The sequence below is a fragment of the Myotis davidii genome, unplaced genomic scaffold, assembly GCF_000327345.1.
Source record: "Myotis davidii unplaced genomic scaffold, ASM32734v1 scaffold187, whole genome shotgun sequence".
Lineage (NCBI taxonomy): Eukaryota > Metazoa > Chordata > Mammalia > Chiroptera > Vespertilionidae > Myotis > Myotis davidii.
In genome coordinates, this window is record NW_006383018.1 from 2,548,525 (window position 1) to 2,566,415 (window position 17,891).

Below are 17,891 nucleotides of genomic sequence, written 5' to 3' on the forward strand. Positions count from 1 at the left end.
AATAAAGGGAAACGATGAGTCTGAAGACATTCCTTTGAGAAATGAGAGTTTAGGTGTACGTGGTAAGAGAAGAAAGTGGGGGGAGTAAATCAATCAATCAATAGAAATAAATTTTTAATAACCCAAAGCAAAGGATCCTTGGGGGATGGGATTCTCAATGAAGCATAAGCGTCAGTTCCATTTTGGAGCTGTTGCTGATAAGGGCAGATCATCAGTTTATTTGACAAGTGGAGGGAGAACTTGAAGAATGAAATTGGACAAGATTACAAATGGTATTACATAATACATTTCTAAAACTTGCTTCACAAAGCCAGGCTCTTTTATACAACGTGAGATTCATTGGTCCTGAATTCATTTCACCTATTTACGTGCCTGCACAGACTAGGTGTGAAGTAGGGCACCTGGCCATCGTTTTCAAATCCCCTATTGTGGTCTGAAGTAGCACTCTCAGAGGATGAGCCTGCCTCAAAAGACTAGTGCAGGGGCAAGTGTCCTTGGTCAATGCCAGTGAACATTTCACATGTCCATTGTAAAAATGAGCAATGTGAAAGCTGGTCCTCAGATTAATATCTGAAATCTTGCTATTGAATAAAGCTTTAATTCAGCGGTTCTCAACCTGTGGGTCGCGACCCCTTTGGCAGTCGAACGACCCTTTCACAGGGGTCGCCTACGACCATCCTGCATATCAGATATTTACATTACGATTCATAACAGTAGCAATATTACAATTATGAAGTAGCAACAAAAATAATTTTATCGTTGGGTCACAACATGAGGAACTGTATTTAAAGGGCCAGAAGGTTGAGAACCACTGCTTTTTTGTTTAAGGCTGATAGGCTAGTTGAATAAGTAAAAGAAGGAAGTTTATAAAATATTGGAATTAACAGTGCTAAAGTATCATAAGTCTGTATAGTAGTTGTTTCTTCAGAGTTCATATGCTGTGATTTAATTGTAATTTTAAAAATTATTATCTCATGCATGCTAATCCTATATAATAAAAACTGTATATGTTGTGTCCAGTGATCTGGACATCCGTTCAACCAATCAAAGTGTAATGTGCTAATGATATGCTAAGGCCACTCAACCACTTGCTATCATGTGCACTGACTACCAGAGGGCAGTCGACCGATCAACCAGTCACTATGATGTGCACTGACCACCAGGGGGCAGACAGTTGAATGGTTGACCAGTTGTTATAATGTGCACTGACCACCAGGGGGCAGACACTCTGGTAGGTTAGCTTGCTGCTGGGGTCCAGCTGATAGGGACTGAGCGAGATGGGACTGACATACTCTGGAGCCCTCCTGTGGTCCCTCCCCAGCTGGCCAACCTTCTGTGGTCCTTCCTGGCCCTGATCGTGCACTGGTGGTGTCCCTCGGCCTGGCCAGCACCCTCTCGCAATCCGGAACCCCTTGGGGGATATTGGAGAGCCGGTTTTGGCCCAATCCCACAGGCCAGGTGCACGAATTCGTGCACTCAGCCTCTAGTATTTTGATAAAGGGACCAATTGACAAAGAAAACATAGCAATACTAAATGTATATACAGTAAACAACAGAGCTTCAAATTATACAAAGCAAAAACTGGTAGAATTTAAATGAGAAATTGACAGATTTCCAATGACACTTGTGGATGTTAACACTCCTCTTAGTCACTGATAGAAACTGTCACCCAGCAGGGTCTAGTTGGCATTTATAGAACTCTCCACCCAACATCAACAAAAGGTACAGGACGTGGCAAAAGCAGGTACAGTTATTTGTATGGAAAGTAATACAATAATTAATAGATAACAATATAAACACAAATTCTGTGTTTCACATACAACTGTAAACCTACCCTTGCCCCATTGCATACATTTGGCACATATACCAAACAAATTAAACTAGATCTGGCTGATAAAATGTAGGGGAATTGAAATCATACCAAGTATGTTCTCTGACTGTAATGGAATCTAACTAAAGATTAATAACAAATAGGTGGAATAACAGGGGAGGAGGAGGGGGCGGGAGGAAAGAGGGGAGAGCTTCATCTAACCTGGGTTCTCTGCCCTTGATTCTGAATTGTCAGTGGCTTGGGAAATCGGAAAATAGGTACATTTCGTCTGACAATGTCCTAAAATGATAATGAAAGATATCAATTGATTGTAACCCATGATCAGTTGTCCCTCTGTCCACTTTATTTTGCAGCCTCTCTGTTGAAAGGACTAAAACATGCTAACATAGTGTTGCTTCATGACATCATCCACACCAAGGAGACGCTGACGCTTGTGTTTGAATATGTGGTGAGTAAAATAAGAATTCAGATTTTATAGATATGAATAAAAATCTTATAGTGTTATCATAGAGTTTTATGTTTAGGTTGCTGAATTGAAATTAGTATTTTATCTGAATACACAAGACTCGTAACTTTGCATCATTTTGGATGATATATATCTTTAAAAAATCCTTAAAAATGTTAATTTGAATTTTCATCATATATGTTATCTATTTATAACCCTTGTTGCTAGTATACACTGTAACACTTAGGTTTATTAAATAGGATTAAACAGCATGATGCTGATCATTCCATCAAAGGAAGTTCACAGACAATTAAAAATGTGGAGTTTTTATTTGGCAGGAAGGGCAGGATTTTTAACTTGGTTTTTCAAAAGCAACCTTATTAGGGTTTGTTGTTTTTTTTTAAATTGTGGAGAAAAGCCTGATACTTACAATTTAGACTTCATAGTTTTTCCCCTCACTTGGTATTTCAGCTATTAATTAAAACTTCCCATTTGCATAATACAATGTAATGATCTTATTGTGTTGAGAGTATAACTGCTAGAAGACTTGGACTTGAACTCATAATTAATCTTTCTCCATTTCTCTTAGAAAAACATATGGTATTTGTGTAGCTCCACTTCAGCATTTAACTGTGGAATCATGAAATGTAACCATGATAATTAGCATCTCAATTTTCACAGATGGATCTTAGAACATGTAATTTATAAGATACAAATGACATTGGTGGAGGCTTTTATTGAGAAGAATAGCTGTTGGTATTGTGAATGTATTAAGATCCGACTTGTAATTACCATACGACTTTAAAAAAAATTGAAATAGTTTTCATTTTTCCTTAAAGATATATAATAGAATGAATATTTGCAACATTTTTATCTTGCTAATGTCTGCCTGTGTCTATTTGTCATTTGAAAATTGTCTTATGAAGAAGCCATTTATCTTGTCTATTTACATATAAATGATAGATACATGTGAATAATATGGTAATGTGGCTACAAGGACAGCTAGAGCTGAGCAGTTGAATATATTACATGCTACCAAAAATGGATAGAGATTCACACATTAATGCAAGTGTAATTTCCTTTGTTATATCGATGATGTTGGAATCAATAATACATTCAGCTGATGTAGAACTGGAATGTAGAATTTTTGTTTCATATTTTCTAGTATGTCTAGTTGCAACATTTCAATTAAATCTAGATTTTTTTCCTCAGTATATGACTAACTTATGTATTGTTTTGTAGAAAAGATATCTCAAAAGTACACTTGACCCCTTTCCCAAAACTGGATAATTAAATTAAAAGGAAGAAAAGTAGTTTGACACCTAAAATCAGTAACAGTGATAAAGAAACTAACAAAAATAACGTGAAAATATGTCTCCCAAATCATAAAGGAAAATTAAATACATCTGTGAAGCTAAAAATGTACATAACAGATGCAATGTGATTTTCTGATTTTCTGTGGAAGTTGTCACATAAAAGCAAAGAAATTCACTGTCTTGCAATATTTGCTAACCGATTAAGACCGACTTTTAAACAATCATTCTTTTTTTCTGTGAGTGAAATTATCTATGGTTCCAATTCTTGTGGCTACATTCCAGGTCCTCTTAAAACAACCACATAATAGCGTGCACATATGCAGTACTCCACGGCCAACCTTTCATTCCTCACCTCTCTGTGGGAGTGAAGAACTAGATGAACCTGTTCTCTCTTAGAGAATGAGGCAAGCTTGTGTCATTCATGGTTTATGATCGCCCTGCCCTGCCTCTTCAGTTCTCCACTCTGTTTCCTCACTTTCCCATTGTTTCTAGGCCTTTCACCTTTCCATATTTCTTTGTCTGTCTTTTTTTATTCATCTGTCCTTTGGCTCTCTCTGGTGAAGCACTTTTTGCTGCTACAACTGAAGTTTATTTGTTTTTTTATTTATTTTTAAATACCATGTTTCAATGAATGTCTGAAATAAGAACCTTGTTACATATATAGCAAACCCTAAAATCAGTATCAAACATTTTAATCTACAATTTCCTGAACTTAATGATGATATTGCCACATTTCAGAATTGTTAACATCAAAGTAAATCTTATAAAAAAATGTTGATTTTGTAGTTTCATTTAATACATAGTACCTTTTCATGAGGGAGGGGAATGAGTAAGTTAAATGGTGTAAAAAAAACCCAACACATCATGCCCATTAAAATCCTCGATATGAAGGGAAAGTAAAATAATTTAAGATTCATTAGACATTATTGGATTTTTTTCTTTGGATTAGAATGAATTAAGTGTTCAAGGGTTTTTTGAGATACCTATATAAGTTGAGTTCCACAAAGTGAAAGATTATTATTTATGATAGTTTATACATTGCATAATAGATTTTTTTTCTTTGCCTAGCTGCTTTCTATTATTCCTACCAATGACATATTAGGTTACATAAAAGCCTTCTGAGGGCCAGAATAATGAAATAAGTGATGAAAAGTTTGTGATGTTAAGGAATACTTGAGGAAATGACTTTGGAGGTTGTTACTAAGGTGATTTAGTGGATAACAGGCCATTGTTAATATTTCTTAAGTACTGTGAAGAGCTCCTACAACATCTGAAGTATACTGTAGGTTCTTGTCCATTTTCAAGGTGTGAGATAGAGTGACCTGCAAGTTGAAGGTTGGTAATATTCTGGGGAATGTGCTACCAGTTGTTCAGTATGAAGGAGCACCATCATCCAGGGCTTGGCTCATTGAGCTTCAAAAGGCATCTGGTTTCATAATGGTCTAAAATATTGTTATAGCTATCTTTTTCTGCGTAGGTTTGAGACCTGGAAAAGAAATACAGAAAGTAGCGGAAGTGCTAACACGGCTGTTTTCCTTACTTAAACAGAAAGTTAAGCATTTTAGTTTTTATTTTTTGCTAGAGACAAATAAGTGCCACGTTTACCCTATTTAACACCATGCTGAAAAATTTAAAACAGATTCCATAAGTGGAATTAAGAATATTAATAGTAAACATGGCTATGTAAATATTTTACTGGTAGCTGAAGTGCATAGCTATTCTGTTCTATTTTAAATTAAATGAGAGCAAAGTATGTGTAGCAGCACTTTTCATTACACACTTAATAATTATGTATCAGAAGAAAAGAAGCAAACTTATAGCTAATCATGATATTCATTGGGGCAATCATTTTATTTCTTCCACTGTGCTGTAAACTCATGAAAATGTTCCAAACTAATGTGCAACATTATGTCAAACAAAAATCTGTATTCCACATGAAACAAAACTGTCACTAAAATTCACAGTGATTTATGTATTACCCAAAATCATCTAATTTATTTTTATATTGTTTTACATTCTACAAAGCACTTTCCATAAATGTTATTCCATTAGATTCCCTTTTTAGCCCTTTGAAGTATAGAAGGCATGTGACATTTGTTATCCAGTTTGTTATTGATGAGGAAAAATAATGCTCAGAGAGAATTCAGAACAGATTTACTAAAATCACTCAGATAAGTTAAGGGTAAAGGGAAGACTTTAGGCCGAGTCTTCTCTGCCTTAAAATACTGGCCATTGCGTCTCAGCCTCAGCCTACTAGGGTTAACCAGCGGCTTCGTTTGATGTGATGCTCTGAGGTTGTGAGATGTTAGGATATCTTGTCACCCTGTCACACAATCTACCTAATTGTTTGGCTTCTCAGCCTCATACATCTTGATTTCTGTATCTATGAAGAATGCTTTCATTTGCATGATTTTATGACACATCTGTTCTGGAAAACTGTAGCTCTCCCTCAGCATTCTGGTTTCCAGATTAATCTATCCTGGCGCAATTGAACATTTTTTCTGCCTTTCTATGAGAAAAAGCACATGTGCACATGTCCGTGCATATACAAACTTTAGGTGGGGGTGATCAGGGAAGGCTCGCTGAAAAAGTGAGAGGTATTCAGGTGAAAGTCTGAAGGAGGTGAAGGAGGAAGACATATATTCTGGGCAAGAGGCTGCCATTCAGGGTTGTGTGGGGAGCAGCAGGGCCCCTGAGGCTGGAATAGAGCCACCAAGGGTGAGACACAGTCCAAAACGCACTGGGGTCTGGATTATGTCAGGCCTTATAAGGTTGTGTTTTAATGAATTTTGCTTTAACTCAAAAAATGACATGGAAAGCCACCAAAGATGCTGGGCAGAGAAATGATCTGATCCGACGTATATTTTAATTGGATCTCTCCGGCTGCTTTCTTAAGACTAGACTGCAGGTGGGCAAGTTCTGAAACAGCGAGACCAGTCAAGTGGCTACTGCTAATACCTAAGCATGAGATGAGGTCAGCAGTGGAAGTGATGAAAAGTGGTTGATTCTGGATATATTTTCAAGGTTTAGCTGGTAGCATTAGGCGCAGGATTTGAGAGATGAAGTGGAGTCAAGGGTGATGCCCAGGGTTTTGGCTTGAGTCACTACAATCGTGCAGCTGCTGTGAGGAGAGGTGGGGCAGACCTCAGGAGGAGCAGCATGGGCAGGATGCCGCTCAGTTTTAAATGCGCTAAGTTTGAGATGCCTGTTACATATGCACATGGGGATGTCACAGGCGGTTGGAAACATGAGTCTGGAATTTAGCAGAGAGATCCAAGATAGAGATTTGGAAGTTGTCTGGGTTGTAGATATTATTTAACAAGGAGTTGGGATGAGATCACCAAGTATGGTAACGATTACGTTGGTGGCTCTACATGAACCAGGCCTCAGGATACTCACACTCTTGTGTATTCCTTAGTCTAGGTTGGGTTTGTGACTTGCTCTAACCAGTGAAACAACACGGCGGAAGTGACACTCTGACAGTTGTGGTCCCAACTGCTTCTGTGTCACACTCTTGAGCATCCTGACCGACTGTGTTAGAATTCCAGTTGTCCTGCTGGAGAGACCATGTAGAGAGGGAGAGGCCATATACTATGTGGAGGAGAACAGAGAACCCAGAAGGCAGTGTGAAGTTAGGCCCTAGATGTAGGACCCCAGGCAGGCTAGCTAAGTGCCAGACATGTGATTGAACAGGCTGCCTGGAGTCGGGGTCGAGGGGGAGCATTCCAGGTTCATTGGTATCACATGGACCTAGATGAGTTGTCCTGTCTATGCCTTTTCTGAATTCAACCCAAGAATCGTGAGAAATAATAATGGTTGATTTTTTTTTTTAAATCCGTTTTTATTGATTTTAGAGAGAGTGGAATGGAGAGGGATAGAAACATCATTCGGCTGCCTCCTGCATGCCCCCTATTAGGTATCAAGCCTGAAACCCGGGCATGTGCCCTGACCTGGAATTGAACCAGCAACCTCTTGGTTCATGAGTGGAGGCTCAACCATTGAGCCACAGTAGCGTACGACAATGGTTGTTGTTTTAAGCCACTGAGTTTTGGGTTGTTTTTTTATGCAGCAGTTAGTAACTAAAACACCATATGAGTGAATGAACTCAGAAAATGGACTGAACACTGGGGCACTTCAGCATGAAGAGTCAAAGTGATGAGGAACAACCAACGAAGGAAACTGAAAAGGAAACACCAGAGAGAAAGATTTCTCATGAGCTCAGATGAAACCATTTCAGCCGAGCCTCCCAGCCAAAGGGACTTGGGTTTCACAAGAGCAGGGGTGCTGCTCCAGTGCCCAGCAGAGTGTCTGGCATATAGTAGGTGGTTTGCAGATACCTTTTGTATGAATAAATGAGTGACATTTGAAATAGGAAGAGCAAGAGACTAATAGTTTTACTACTCAAAGCAAACAACCTATAAAAACAGAACTACTTAATATTTTAAAATTTTTGTTTATTTTTCTATTTCTCTATCTTCCATCTTTATGTTTCTGTGTATATTCTTTATTTTTTCTCTCAAAACAAATATTCTTCCAACTAGAAGGTTTAGAACAAATATGAGTTCATAGCCATAGAGCAGGCCTTACACATTGCCACCTTGTCCTGGCCGGTTTGGTTCAGTGGATAGAGCGTTGGCCTGTGGACTGAAGGGTCCCAAGTTCAATTCCAGTCAAGGGCACATACCCAGGTTGCAGGCTCGATCCCCAGTTGGAGGTGTGCAGGAGGCAGCCAATCAATGATTCTTACTCATCATTGATGTTTCTATCTCTCTCTTCATCCTTTCCTCTCTGAAATCAATAAAAATATTTTTAAAAAACACACTGCCACCTAGTTAAGTCAAAGGAATTAAAGTGCCTGACCACTCTGAATAAATGTACCAGTGGGTGTTCTCTGTTGCATGCAAAAGACATTCTCTTTGGCTGAATTAATCAGAAACGTTTATTGAGAGGATAGCGTGTGGCTGACAGACCTGCTGAGAAGGCTTTAAAAATGGACAGGAATAGAGTGAGGCTTGAGAGCCAAAATCATGCTGTTGGACTGTGCACTGTGCACCTGCTGCCCCCAGGAGTGTGAGCTCAGACAGCCTCTCACTTCACTGGCTGGCTGCCCATGATGTCACAATGGCACCTCCCTTCTCCCTGCTTCTTTGGGTTGCTAGCTCCGCATGCTAAGTGAGCGTGGCTGTGTTTGGTTTGCTGACACTAGGCCACATGCCTGTGTTTTGACTGCAGGCTTTCGAGAGTGTCTGGCCTTTTGGCTTTTGTAAAGGCAGGTGTTTCGTGCCTCCCACCCAAACTCCTAAAGCTGGGATTTTCCCAGAGTGGGGAATACATTCAGATACAGGATACACTTCCCTCAGGTTTCTGCTCTTCCCAGCCCTCTTTCCCCCCAAAGAACACCTCATAAACATCTATAAGAGTAAGTCCATTATGTAGTCCCAGGTAAATTACATTTAGAATGTGAACAGAATTGTGGATTGTGGATTCATAGAACCATTGTTTATAATTTTTGAGAAATCATCAAGAATGAAGGTGAGCAAAAATAATGCTGATTTTTGAAGAGTGGCAGAGAACAAACTTCTGAATCTGTTGACAGATAAGCTTATTATAGAACATTAGTGAAATTTAGAAATAGATTTTCAGACATTAAAGTCTAACAATCTTCATTCCCTTCTAGTAAAAAACAGTGGTATTTCCGGATTTCAGCAAAGGTTATGACAGGGACTCTCATGAGATCCATATAAATAGAATAAAATTGAAATTCACTTGTTGGAAGATTATTATTCTTTCAGTGTATTGCCGGCTGAACAACTTCCCCCAGAGCCTATTGATTAATGAATTGACATGAGGGTGGATAAAAGTCTATTAGGGTATGCCAGAGGGCATTGTCCTTGACCTTGTCCTATTTGATATTATCATTAATAACTCAGATAAAGACATGGTGATGATGTGCTTGACTTATTTGTGTGTTATAGCTGGAAGCCATAATTAATATTTGGAGTGATGGAATCAGGGGTCAAAAAAGAATATGATGAAATGATGAGCTGAACCTACAAGGTGAATTGCTGTGGGGCTAAGTAAAATGGTCTACTTGGTTTGGGAAAAAAAAAAAAAAAAAAGCAGCCCAACCTAATACAGGAAAGCAGGGTGGAGGAAAGTTAACTGAAAAACAATTCATTTGTAAAAGACTAGTAATTTCTTTGGCTCAAAGAACACTAGCAAACAGGAGTGAGCACCGAGGAGGGCCAATATGATGGTGAGAGGGCTGTGAACAGTGTACAGTTGCGATTTTCAACCGGTGCTGCAGGAATTTTTAAAACATGCAATACCTGACTTTTTAGTCAGGGCCACTGACTTCCTTCCCCTTGGATTGTCAAATAAAAAAATGATAACAGCCAACACAACAATAACCATTCTGTGTGAATGAATCAAAATCACACCTAATTTTTTTGTCAGATCGACAACCTATATATTTTTTTGGTGTGCGGCAGAATTTTAATAATTAATATGTGCCAAGAGATGAAAAAGTTTGAAAATCACTCCTGTACAATGTGAAGCCATTAAAGAGGCAGGAAACTTGTTCAGGAGAATTAAAGGCACACTGGAGAGCAGAGAAAAGGTAACGTATCTATTCCAGACAGAATAAGAAACCAGCTGTGAGTTGTAACTTGAATTCAGTGCCTTGAAGAGCAATGAGCACCTTGTTACTAAAAGTAGAGGACACATGGATCCACATGCATTCCCTCAGAAATGCTGGAGGGAAGGTTTCTAACCTGTACTCTGGGCAGGGGACTGAAATGTGTGATTTAGCTATGCTATTTCATGTAGTCCCAACTGCAACCAGGAAGTAGGTCTAAGTCCCCTCCATTGTGCAGGTGAGGAAATTCAGGCAAAGAGGTCAAATACAGTTTATTCACTTTTGACCAACGCGGGTTTGAACTGTGTGGGTCCACTTATACACAGATTATTTCAATAAATACATACAGTACCGTAAATGTATTTTCTCTTCCTTAGACTTTTTTTTTTAAAGGACAGTTTATTGATTTTTAGAGAGAGAGGAAGAGAGAGAAACATCAATGTGAGAGCACAACATTGAGCCATTGCCTCTCCCATGCACCCTAACTGGGAATCAACCCCCCAACCTGGGTGTGTACTCTGACTGGGAATCAAACTGGTAACTTTTTGGTGTACAGGACGATGCTCAACCAACTGAGCCTCACTGGCTAGGGCATTATTTCCATTTTTAAGAACAATACTGTACTTAAGTTATTTATTGGGCACGTGCCCTGACCTGGAATGGAACCAGCAACCCCTTTGTGCATGGGACGATGCTCAACCAAGTGAGCCACACTGGCCAGGGATTCCTGAGAATTCTTAAAATAACATTTTATTTTTTCCTAACTTACTTTGTTGTGAGAATACAAGATATAACACAATATGTGTTAATCAACTGTTCATTATCAGGAAGGCTTTCTGTCAATGGTAGGCTATTAGCAGTTAAGTTTTTGGGGAGTGAAAGTGGTAAGCAGAATTTCAGCTGTGCCGGGGCCCAGCAGCCCTAAGCCCCTTGTTGTTCAAGGTCTGCTGTACTCCACGCACACCCTTCCCAGTGGTTGCATCAGATCATTTCCTGTGTCAGCTTGGGAATCCAGGTAACTCCAAGTGTACATAGCAGTGGACTGCGCACAAGTTTGTAACTGTTAGTAAATGCATCCCATTTGGCATAATTTTTAGAAGCAGAAAAGTGACTTATTATGCTCATTCACTTACTAATTCATTTGTTCATTCATTTTTTTCCTCCAGCAATATATGGGCTGTCTTCTCTGTACCAGGGGTAATCCTTAAACTCTAGAGATATAAATATATAGCCCTTGTATTTAAAGGAGTTGAAATGCTATGGAGAACTGCAGTCTTAGATTAGATAATCTCTATGTGCCACTTAGGTTATAAATTACTGTCACAGATCTTCATGTGTCATGGGAGTACAACATATTTGTGTTTTAGTGAAAACAGTAGGAAAACTGGATTTGACTCACAGATTTTACTCTCTGGAAGGATTTCAAAGGTGTTTTCGTTTCATATATGGAGAAGTAGTTACACAGTGTAATACTGTGATTCTGTGTTCTGAAGAGATGGGTTGTCATTCAGAACACGGACCAAATGTGAACAGATGTAAAGGTTGTGGATGACTGAATGTGCAGGCAGCGTAAGATAGGAAGAGAATGCCGAACCATAAGGAGAAGCTAAAGAAATGACAAGGAAACAAGCAAACTTTCAGTCAGTGCTCTGTTCTGAACTTCTCATTTCCTCTAATTGGTAGGATAAAGTCAATTAACTTCTTTTCTGTCCTTTTCCCTAATGGCTTTTCCTCCTCTAATGAGGGATTGTGGTCTCTTCCAGTCATGTTCAACTGTGCTTGTTCACTATCCTGTTGGATGAGCATTTAGGTTTTCTCTCTCTCTTTATATCATTCCTGTCTTCTCTATGTTTTAGTTTTATTTAATATGGTCGCCATCCTTATTAGGAATCTTAGTTTGGTATTTTAATTCACATGATTTATGATAGAGAAAAATTACAGGGAGCATAACAGTTATAAAAAGAGAATTTCTTTAGAAAGAAAAGAACATATTTCACATTAATTAGTTTTTTTTTTCGATAGGAGTTATCTCCATTTTTCTCAAGTTAAGAAAATGATAATCTTTTAAAAACTGTCCATGTTTCAGAAGGCAGGTGAAGGAATGATGCATTAAATGTAATAAGATTGGCAATAATGATAAGTTTGGAGAATTTAGAAAAATGGTCTAGTTAAGATATTAAAGTTGTCATTTACTGAAAGTACCCAAGATCAAGATGAAAGTGATCAATAATTCCAATTACCTTTACGTTATGTTTGAGTAGGCCATTATTAATTGGAGAAAAAGAATCATCAGCAAATTTATCTCTAAGTGAGAAAACTTACATTATTATATATCATACAAAATGGGGTGTCTGCAACTTCACCAATTTTCAGAATCAGTAATTTGATACATGCATATCCTTATAATGACCATTTAGGATTTTCTTTAATATCATTTTAATTATTGCTTGCATTTTAAGAATATTTAGTTAACATGTTTTAGTTAAATATGCATTTTTTGCTTTTGTCAAGGGATATGAAACCCATTTCAGTTTTAAATCACTCATTCATTTATGTTACTGTGATTACTGATTTGGTGCAAGTTATGAATCACATGAATATAAATTCAATTAGTTCTATGATTTGTTATGAAAAACAGCAGTTTTTACTTTCAACTCTTTTAGCTAATTCTTTAGGATTTTCCTCTGAGTATCTAGCAAGACTTTCTTTTATTGCCACTTTTTGATTATTTGACATTATCCATTGATTCCTATAGTGGAAAACAGGAATTTAATGGACTCTTTTTTTAATCCGCGTTATTAACTGGTACACCTAGTATTTGCATTATGTTGATATACATCTTGATTGTAGTTGAGGTCTATAGTATATTGTGATCACTTTACTCCTTCAGTTCAGCTTTTGTTTCCTTGAAATTAATAATAGTTTCCCATTTTTTATTTCTGTCTGTAATTCAAGGCCTCCCCAAGCCTCTGCCTGGTTCATCTCCCTTTACTGATTTCCTGGGATGCCCTCCCCTCTCTTCTGGGCTGGGGCTCTTTTTTCCCCCTCCATCTCAGGTTGTTTTATTTTGGGGCGGGACTGACTTCCTAATAGCTTCTCGGGGAAGAGTATGTGGATGATTTTTTTTTTTCTTTTGAGACATTGCATTTCTGAAAATATCATTTATACTCATGCTTGATTGACATTTTGGCTAGTTATAGAATTCCTGGTTGTAAACAATTCCATTAGAATTTCATTGGCATTGCTCCATTGTTGTCTAGTTTCTACTATTTCTGTTTAAAATACTCCTCTTTCCAGTGTTCTGAAATATCATGATGAAGCAAAAAATAGATCAACATGCAAATTCATTTTCATTGGGCGTACCTTTTCAATTTGGAAACCCATGTCTTTCCAGCCTTTTTAAAATATATAACCATTTTATTGAGATACAATTCACAAAGCAAAACTTACTCTTTTTTAAAGTGTATAATTCAATGGGTTTTAGTATTGTCACAGAATTTTGGGACTATTATTGCTACCTAATTTTAGAAAACTTCATGATCTTAAACAGAAGTCCCATACCCATTAGCAGTCACTTCAATTCTCTACCCTTCTAAACCTTAGTAACCACTCAGTCTATTTTATGTCTCTACAGATTTGCCTGGACATTTCATATAAATGGAATAATTAACATGTGACTTTTCTGATAGGTTTCTTTCACTTAGCATGTTTTTTAAATTTATCCATGTTATAGCATGTATCAGTACTTTATTCTTTTCCATGGTATCTATATATATAAAAGCCTAATGTGCAAAGTGTCCCCATGGGAGTTCAACCGACTGGGAGTTCGATCGCTTGCTATGATGTGCGCTGACCACCAGGAGGTGGCGTGGAATGAAGGAAGGCCCCGGCTGGCAACTGAGGAAGGGAGGCCCCAGCCAGCAGCCTGCAGCCACTAGGGACCCTACCCGTGCGTGAATTTTGTGCATTGGGCCTCTAGTGGATGTATAACATTGGTTTATCCATTTATCAGTTGACATACGTTTGGGTTGTTGATATACCTTTGGGCTGTTGCGAATAGTGCTGCTATGAACACTTAAGTACAAGCATTACACACACACACACACACACACACACACAAAAGAGTAGAAGTGCTGAGTCATCAGATAACTCTTTAAGTTTTGAGGGACTGTCATTCTGCTTTCTAAAGTGTATGTGCCATTTTACAATCTAACCAGCAGTGTGTAGGGTTCAGTTTTTCTGTACCCTTGCCAGTACTTGTTATTGTCTGTCTTTTTCATTACAGTGAGTGTTCAGTGGTTTCTCATTGTCATTTGTTTCACATTTCCTTCATGACTAATCATGTTGAACATCTTTATTGTGCATATGTTCTTCTGTTCCAAAAAATTATCTTAAAGTATTTTGTTATAATTCCCTCCCTTCATTGTCTCCTTTTTCTTTAGATCTTTTATTATGTAAAAGTTGGAACTTCTGGATTGCTCTTCTCATTTTCTTGTGTTTTGTCTCATATTTTCTAATTATATTTTGCTTTAGCTCAATGTTAAGGGACTTTTTCTCAACTTTGCTTTTCATCTATTCTATTCAAGTCTTTACATTTCACTATTATTAATTCCAAGATACCCTTTTGTTATAAAAATATTTCTATCTACCTATGTATCTATCTATCTATCTTTAATTCTTATCTGAGGACAAGTTTTTATTGATTTTAGAGAGAGGGAATGGGAGAGGAAGAGAGAGAGAGAGAGAAATATCTGTGAGAGAAAAACATAAATTGATTGCCTCTCATACATGCCCTGACCCGGGAATTGAACCCATGACCCTCCGGTGCATGGGATGACACTCCAACCAACTGAGGCACATCAGCCAGGGTTCAAAATACTCCATTTTATAATATTCTTTTCTTGTTTCAAGGTTAGACTGTCTTTCCTTAACTCACTGGAATTATTAATAGTCTTTTTGAGGCTTTTCGAACAGTATATTCCTTGTTTCAACCAAGTTATTATTACTTTTTTCTTTCTGTTTGCTTTGGTCTCTGTCTTTAATATTATAGGCTGTGGTTTTTTATAGTTGTGGTTCTTGGCTGTCTAGTCAGACTTGAAAGTAGTGCGGTAACAGCCTGATTGGGAGCGTCCCATGTGTGGAGTGGCTGGTTCACCATGAAAACTGACTAAGCCATTTTGTTGGGAAACTCTTGATATCAGTGTCCATCTTTCCCGCGGTGCAGTGACATCCCCATGAAGGTTCTTCTAAACCCCCACCTGGATGCAGAGGCCTAGCCTACAGTCTCTGGAAGTAGAATGGGGGGCGAGGACCCCACACAATCCTCTGTTTTAGGATGGTAATCCTTGTCCCTAACTGGTTGGGTTTCCTAATTCAGACATTCTCTGTTTTATACTTTCTGGGTTTTGGAGAGGCAGTTATCTATGTAAGCAGGTTGGGAAGAGATCTAAGTATTGAATAGCTACAGAAAAGACTTTCAGCCAATCTTTCATACTTTAGATCTCTTCATGTAGACCTTATATTCATTCCCACATCCTGGTGCCACTAACCCCTGAGCCTTTGGCTGTTGTGCATATAGAGCTGTGTCGAGGCTTTGCCCTCTGCCAGGTTAATAATCCATGTCGCGTGTGTTATCTCTTTTGGCACTTCTGAATTTTGGTGAGTGGGGTTTAAAGAGAGTGCAAAGTAGGTGCATGTGTTCAGTTTACCATATTTCCCTTGGAATTTCATCCATTCTTACTACGTTTAAGGATGACAAATGCTTGAGCTTGTCATTGTGTATGCTACTGTGTGATTAGATACCTTTTCACTTTAACGGTTGTGAAGCATATAAATCTCTGCTATTTATCAATTGCCAGAATTTATCAAATGTGACAAGGCTATTGGAACTGAAGATGTTTGAATTAACTGTTGCTAGATTATGGTTCCATCAGTAAACTTTGAGGCGTACATGCAATGTCCAAAATGTGAGCATGCCTTTATTAGTGTCCTGACTTGATGGAAAATATTTATACTTGTTATGGTCTTTTAGCTGTTTTTTTGTTATAATTTGTTATGATGATTGTGGGATGTCAATACACTGTAGAAAGGCACATCATACATTTGAGAGTATTTTAAAGCCAACAAGAACATTTTTACAACGTAAGGGTGTATATAAGGAAATAAACAATGCTGAAGTTCTGATTTTAAAACTTAAGTACTAAGAATGTATAAATTGCTCATTTTGGAGGCTCATTGTGTTTTTTGATTGCTGTATATGATTGGAAACCTCTTTTTTAGAAAATGAACTTAGTGTTTTACGTTAACATCAAACTTCAAGTGAGTAATTTGCTCCTTTCTCACTGGCAGATACAAGTCCAGGTACAAATCCCTAACAGATGCTCATGCCTCATTTCTATTTTATAATTCAGGGACAGAAAAATAAATTTGTCATGGCAGTTATTTGCTAAGTAAGAATTTTCCATCTTCTGGTTTTTCCTTTTTTTTTTTTTTGAATATGTGATCTTCATTTTAAAGTTTTGGATCTCAGTTATTGGCTTTCATTTCAACCATTGTCAGGGGCATTTGGAACATAAATCTGGTTCTCTTTTTTCCTCCTATTTCTGTATCCCCCCCCATATGTTTTTATATGATTTTTAGAGATAGAGGAAACAAGAGGGAGGGGGGGGGAAACATTGATTGATTGCTTCCGATACGTATCCCAACTGGGGATGAACTTGCAACCTGGGTATATGCTCTGACCAGGAATCGAACATTTGAACAGGATGGTGCTCAATCAACTGAAACACACTGGCCAAAGCTCTTAACCTTTTTTTTTTTTTTTTTTTTTTTTTTGTCCTAAGAACTGCAGATCCTCCTAAAAGTTGGATTATATTTGCAAGGACAACATAAACCAGGCAATATGCTAGAAGGTAGAGATAACTCCACTGTACAGGAAATATGACTTCTGCTTTTAGGATGTTTCATTTGGTTTGGAAGATAGAAAAGATAATCGTAATTTGTTAAATAGAAGAAAAGGCTAAGAAACTTTTTTATGTAATCAGATTTCACCTGAGTAAAAATACCATGAACTGAGTGGTATGTTGTAAAGGGTTAAAGTCAAGATGATCACTCTCTTCTGTCATCATGCCCTTTGTGTAAGATGAATAGGAAGCTCGTCTCCCTGAGGGCAGGGGCTGGGTTTCTCATCTGGTGTTCCTCATAGTATTATTAGAGGGAGAACTCGGCAAATCTTTGCCAAATTGGTATAGTTATTTCCACAGAATTGATGCCATATTCTGTGTGTGTGTGTGATGAGTGTAGATCACTTTTCAAGATTTCTCTTAAAGCATTGTTTCATATTGTGACAAACAAATATGGGGACCATTCCCCTCCTTTAAAGAAGCACTTGCTACCTAACTACGGGAAATATGGCCACCACAATGCTTGCAGTTGTCAGCAATCCCAGGGTCTGTCTCAGCTGCAGAGACTGATCTTTTTTAAAATATATTTGTATTGATCTCAGAGAGGAAGGGAGAGGGAGAGAGAGATAGAAACATCAATGATGAGAGCAAATCATTGATTGGCTGCCTCCCGCAGGCCCCACACTGAGAACCAAGCGTGCAACGAACCATGACCTCCTGGTTTATAGGTCGATGATCAACCAATGAGCCCAACCAGCGG

The 17,891-nt window shown here is 38.1% G+C and overlaps 1 protein-coding gene across 4 annotated transcripts in view; it reads left to right on the plus strand.

Moving 5' to 3' along the window:
* The window catches only part of CDK14 (cyclin-dependent kinase 14), a 506,888-nt gene that overhangs the window by 211,769 nt on the left and 277,228 nt on the right, over positions 1-17,891 (plus strand). For all 4 annotated transcript variants that reach the window (XM_006779192.1, XM_015558314.1, XM_006779193.2 and 1 more), the window contains one exon: positions 2,185-2,279. In XM_006779192.1, coding sequence (XP_006779255.1) covers positions 2,185-2,279 — 95 coding nt within the window. The remainder of the gene's footprint in view (positions 1-2,184; positions 2,280-17,891) is intronic.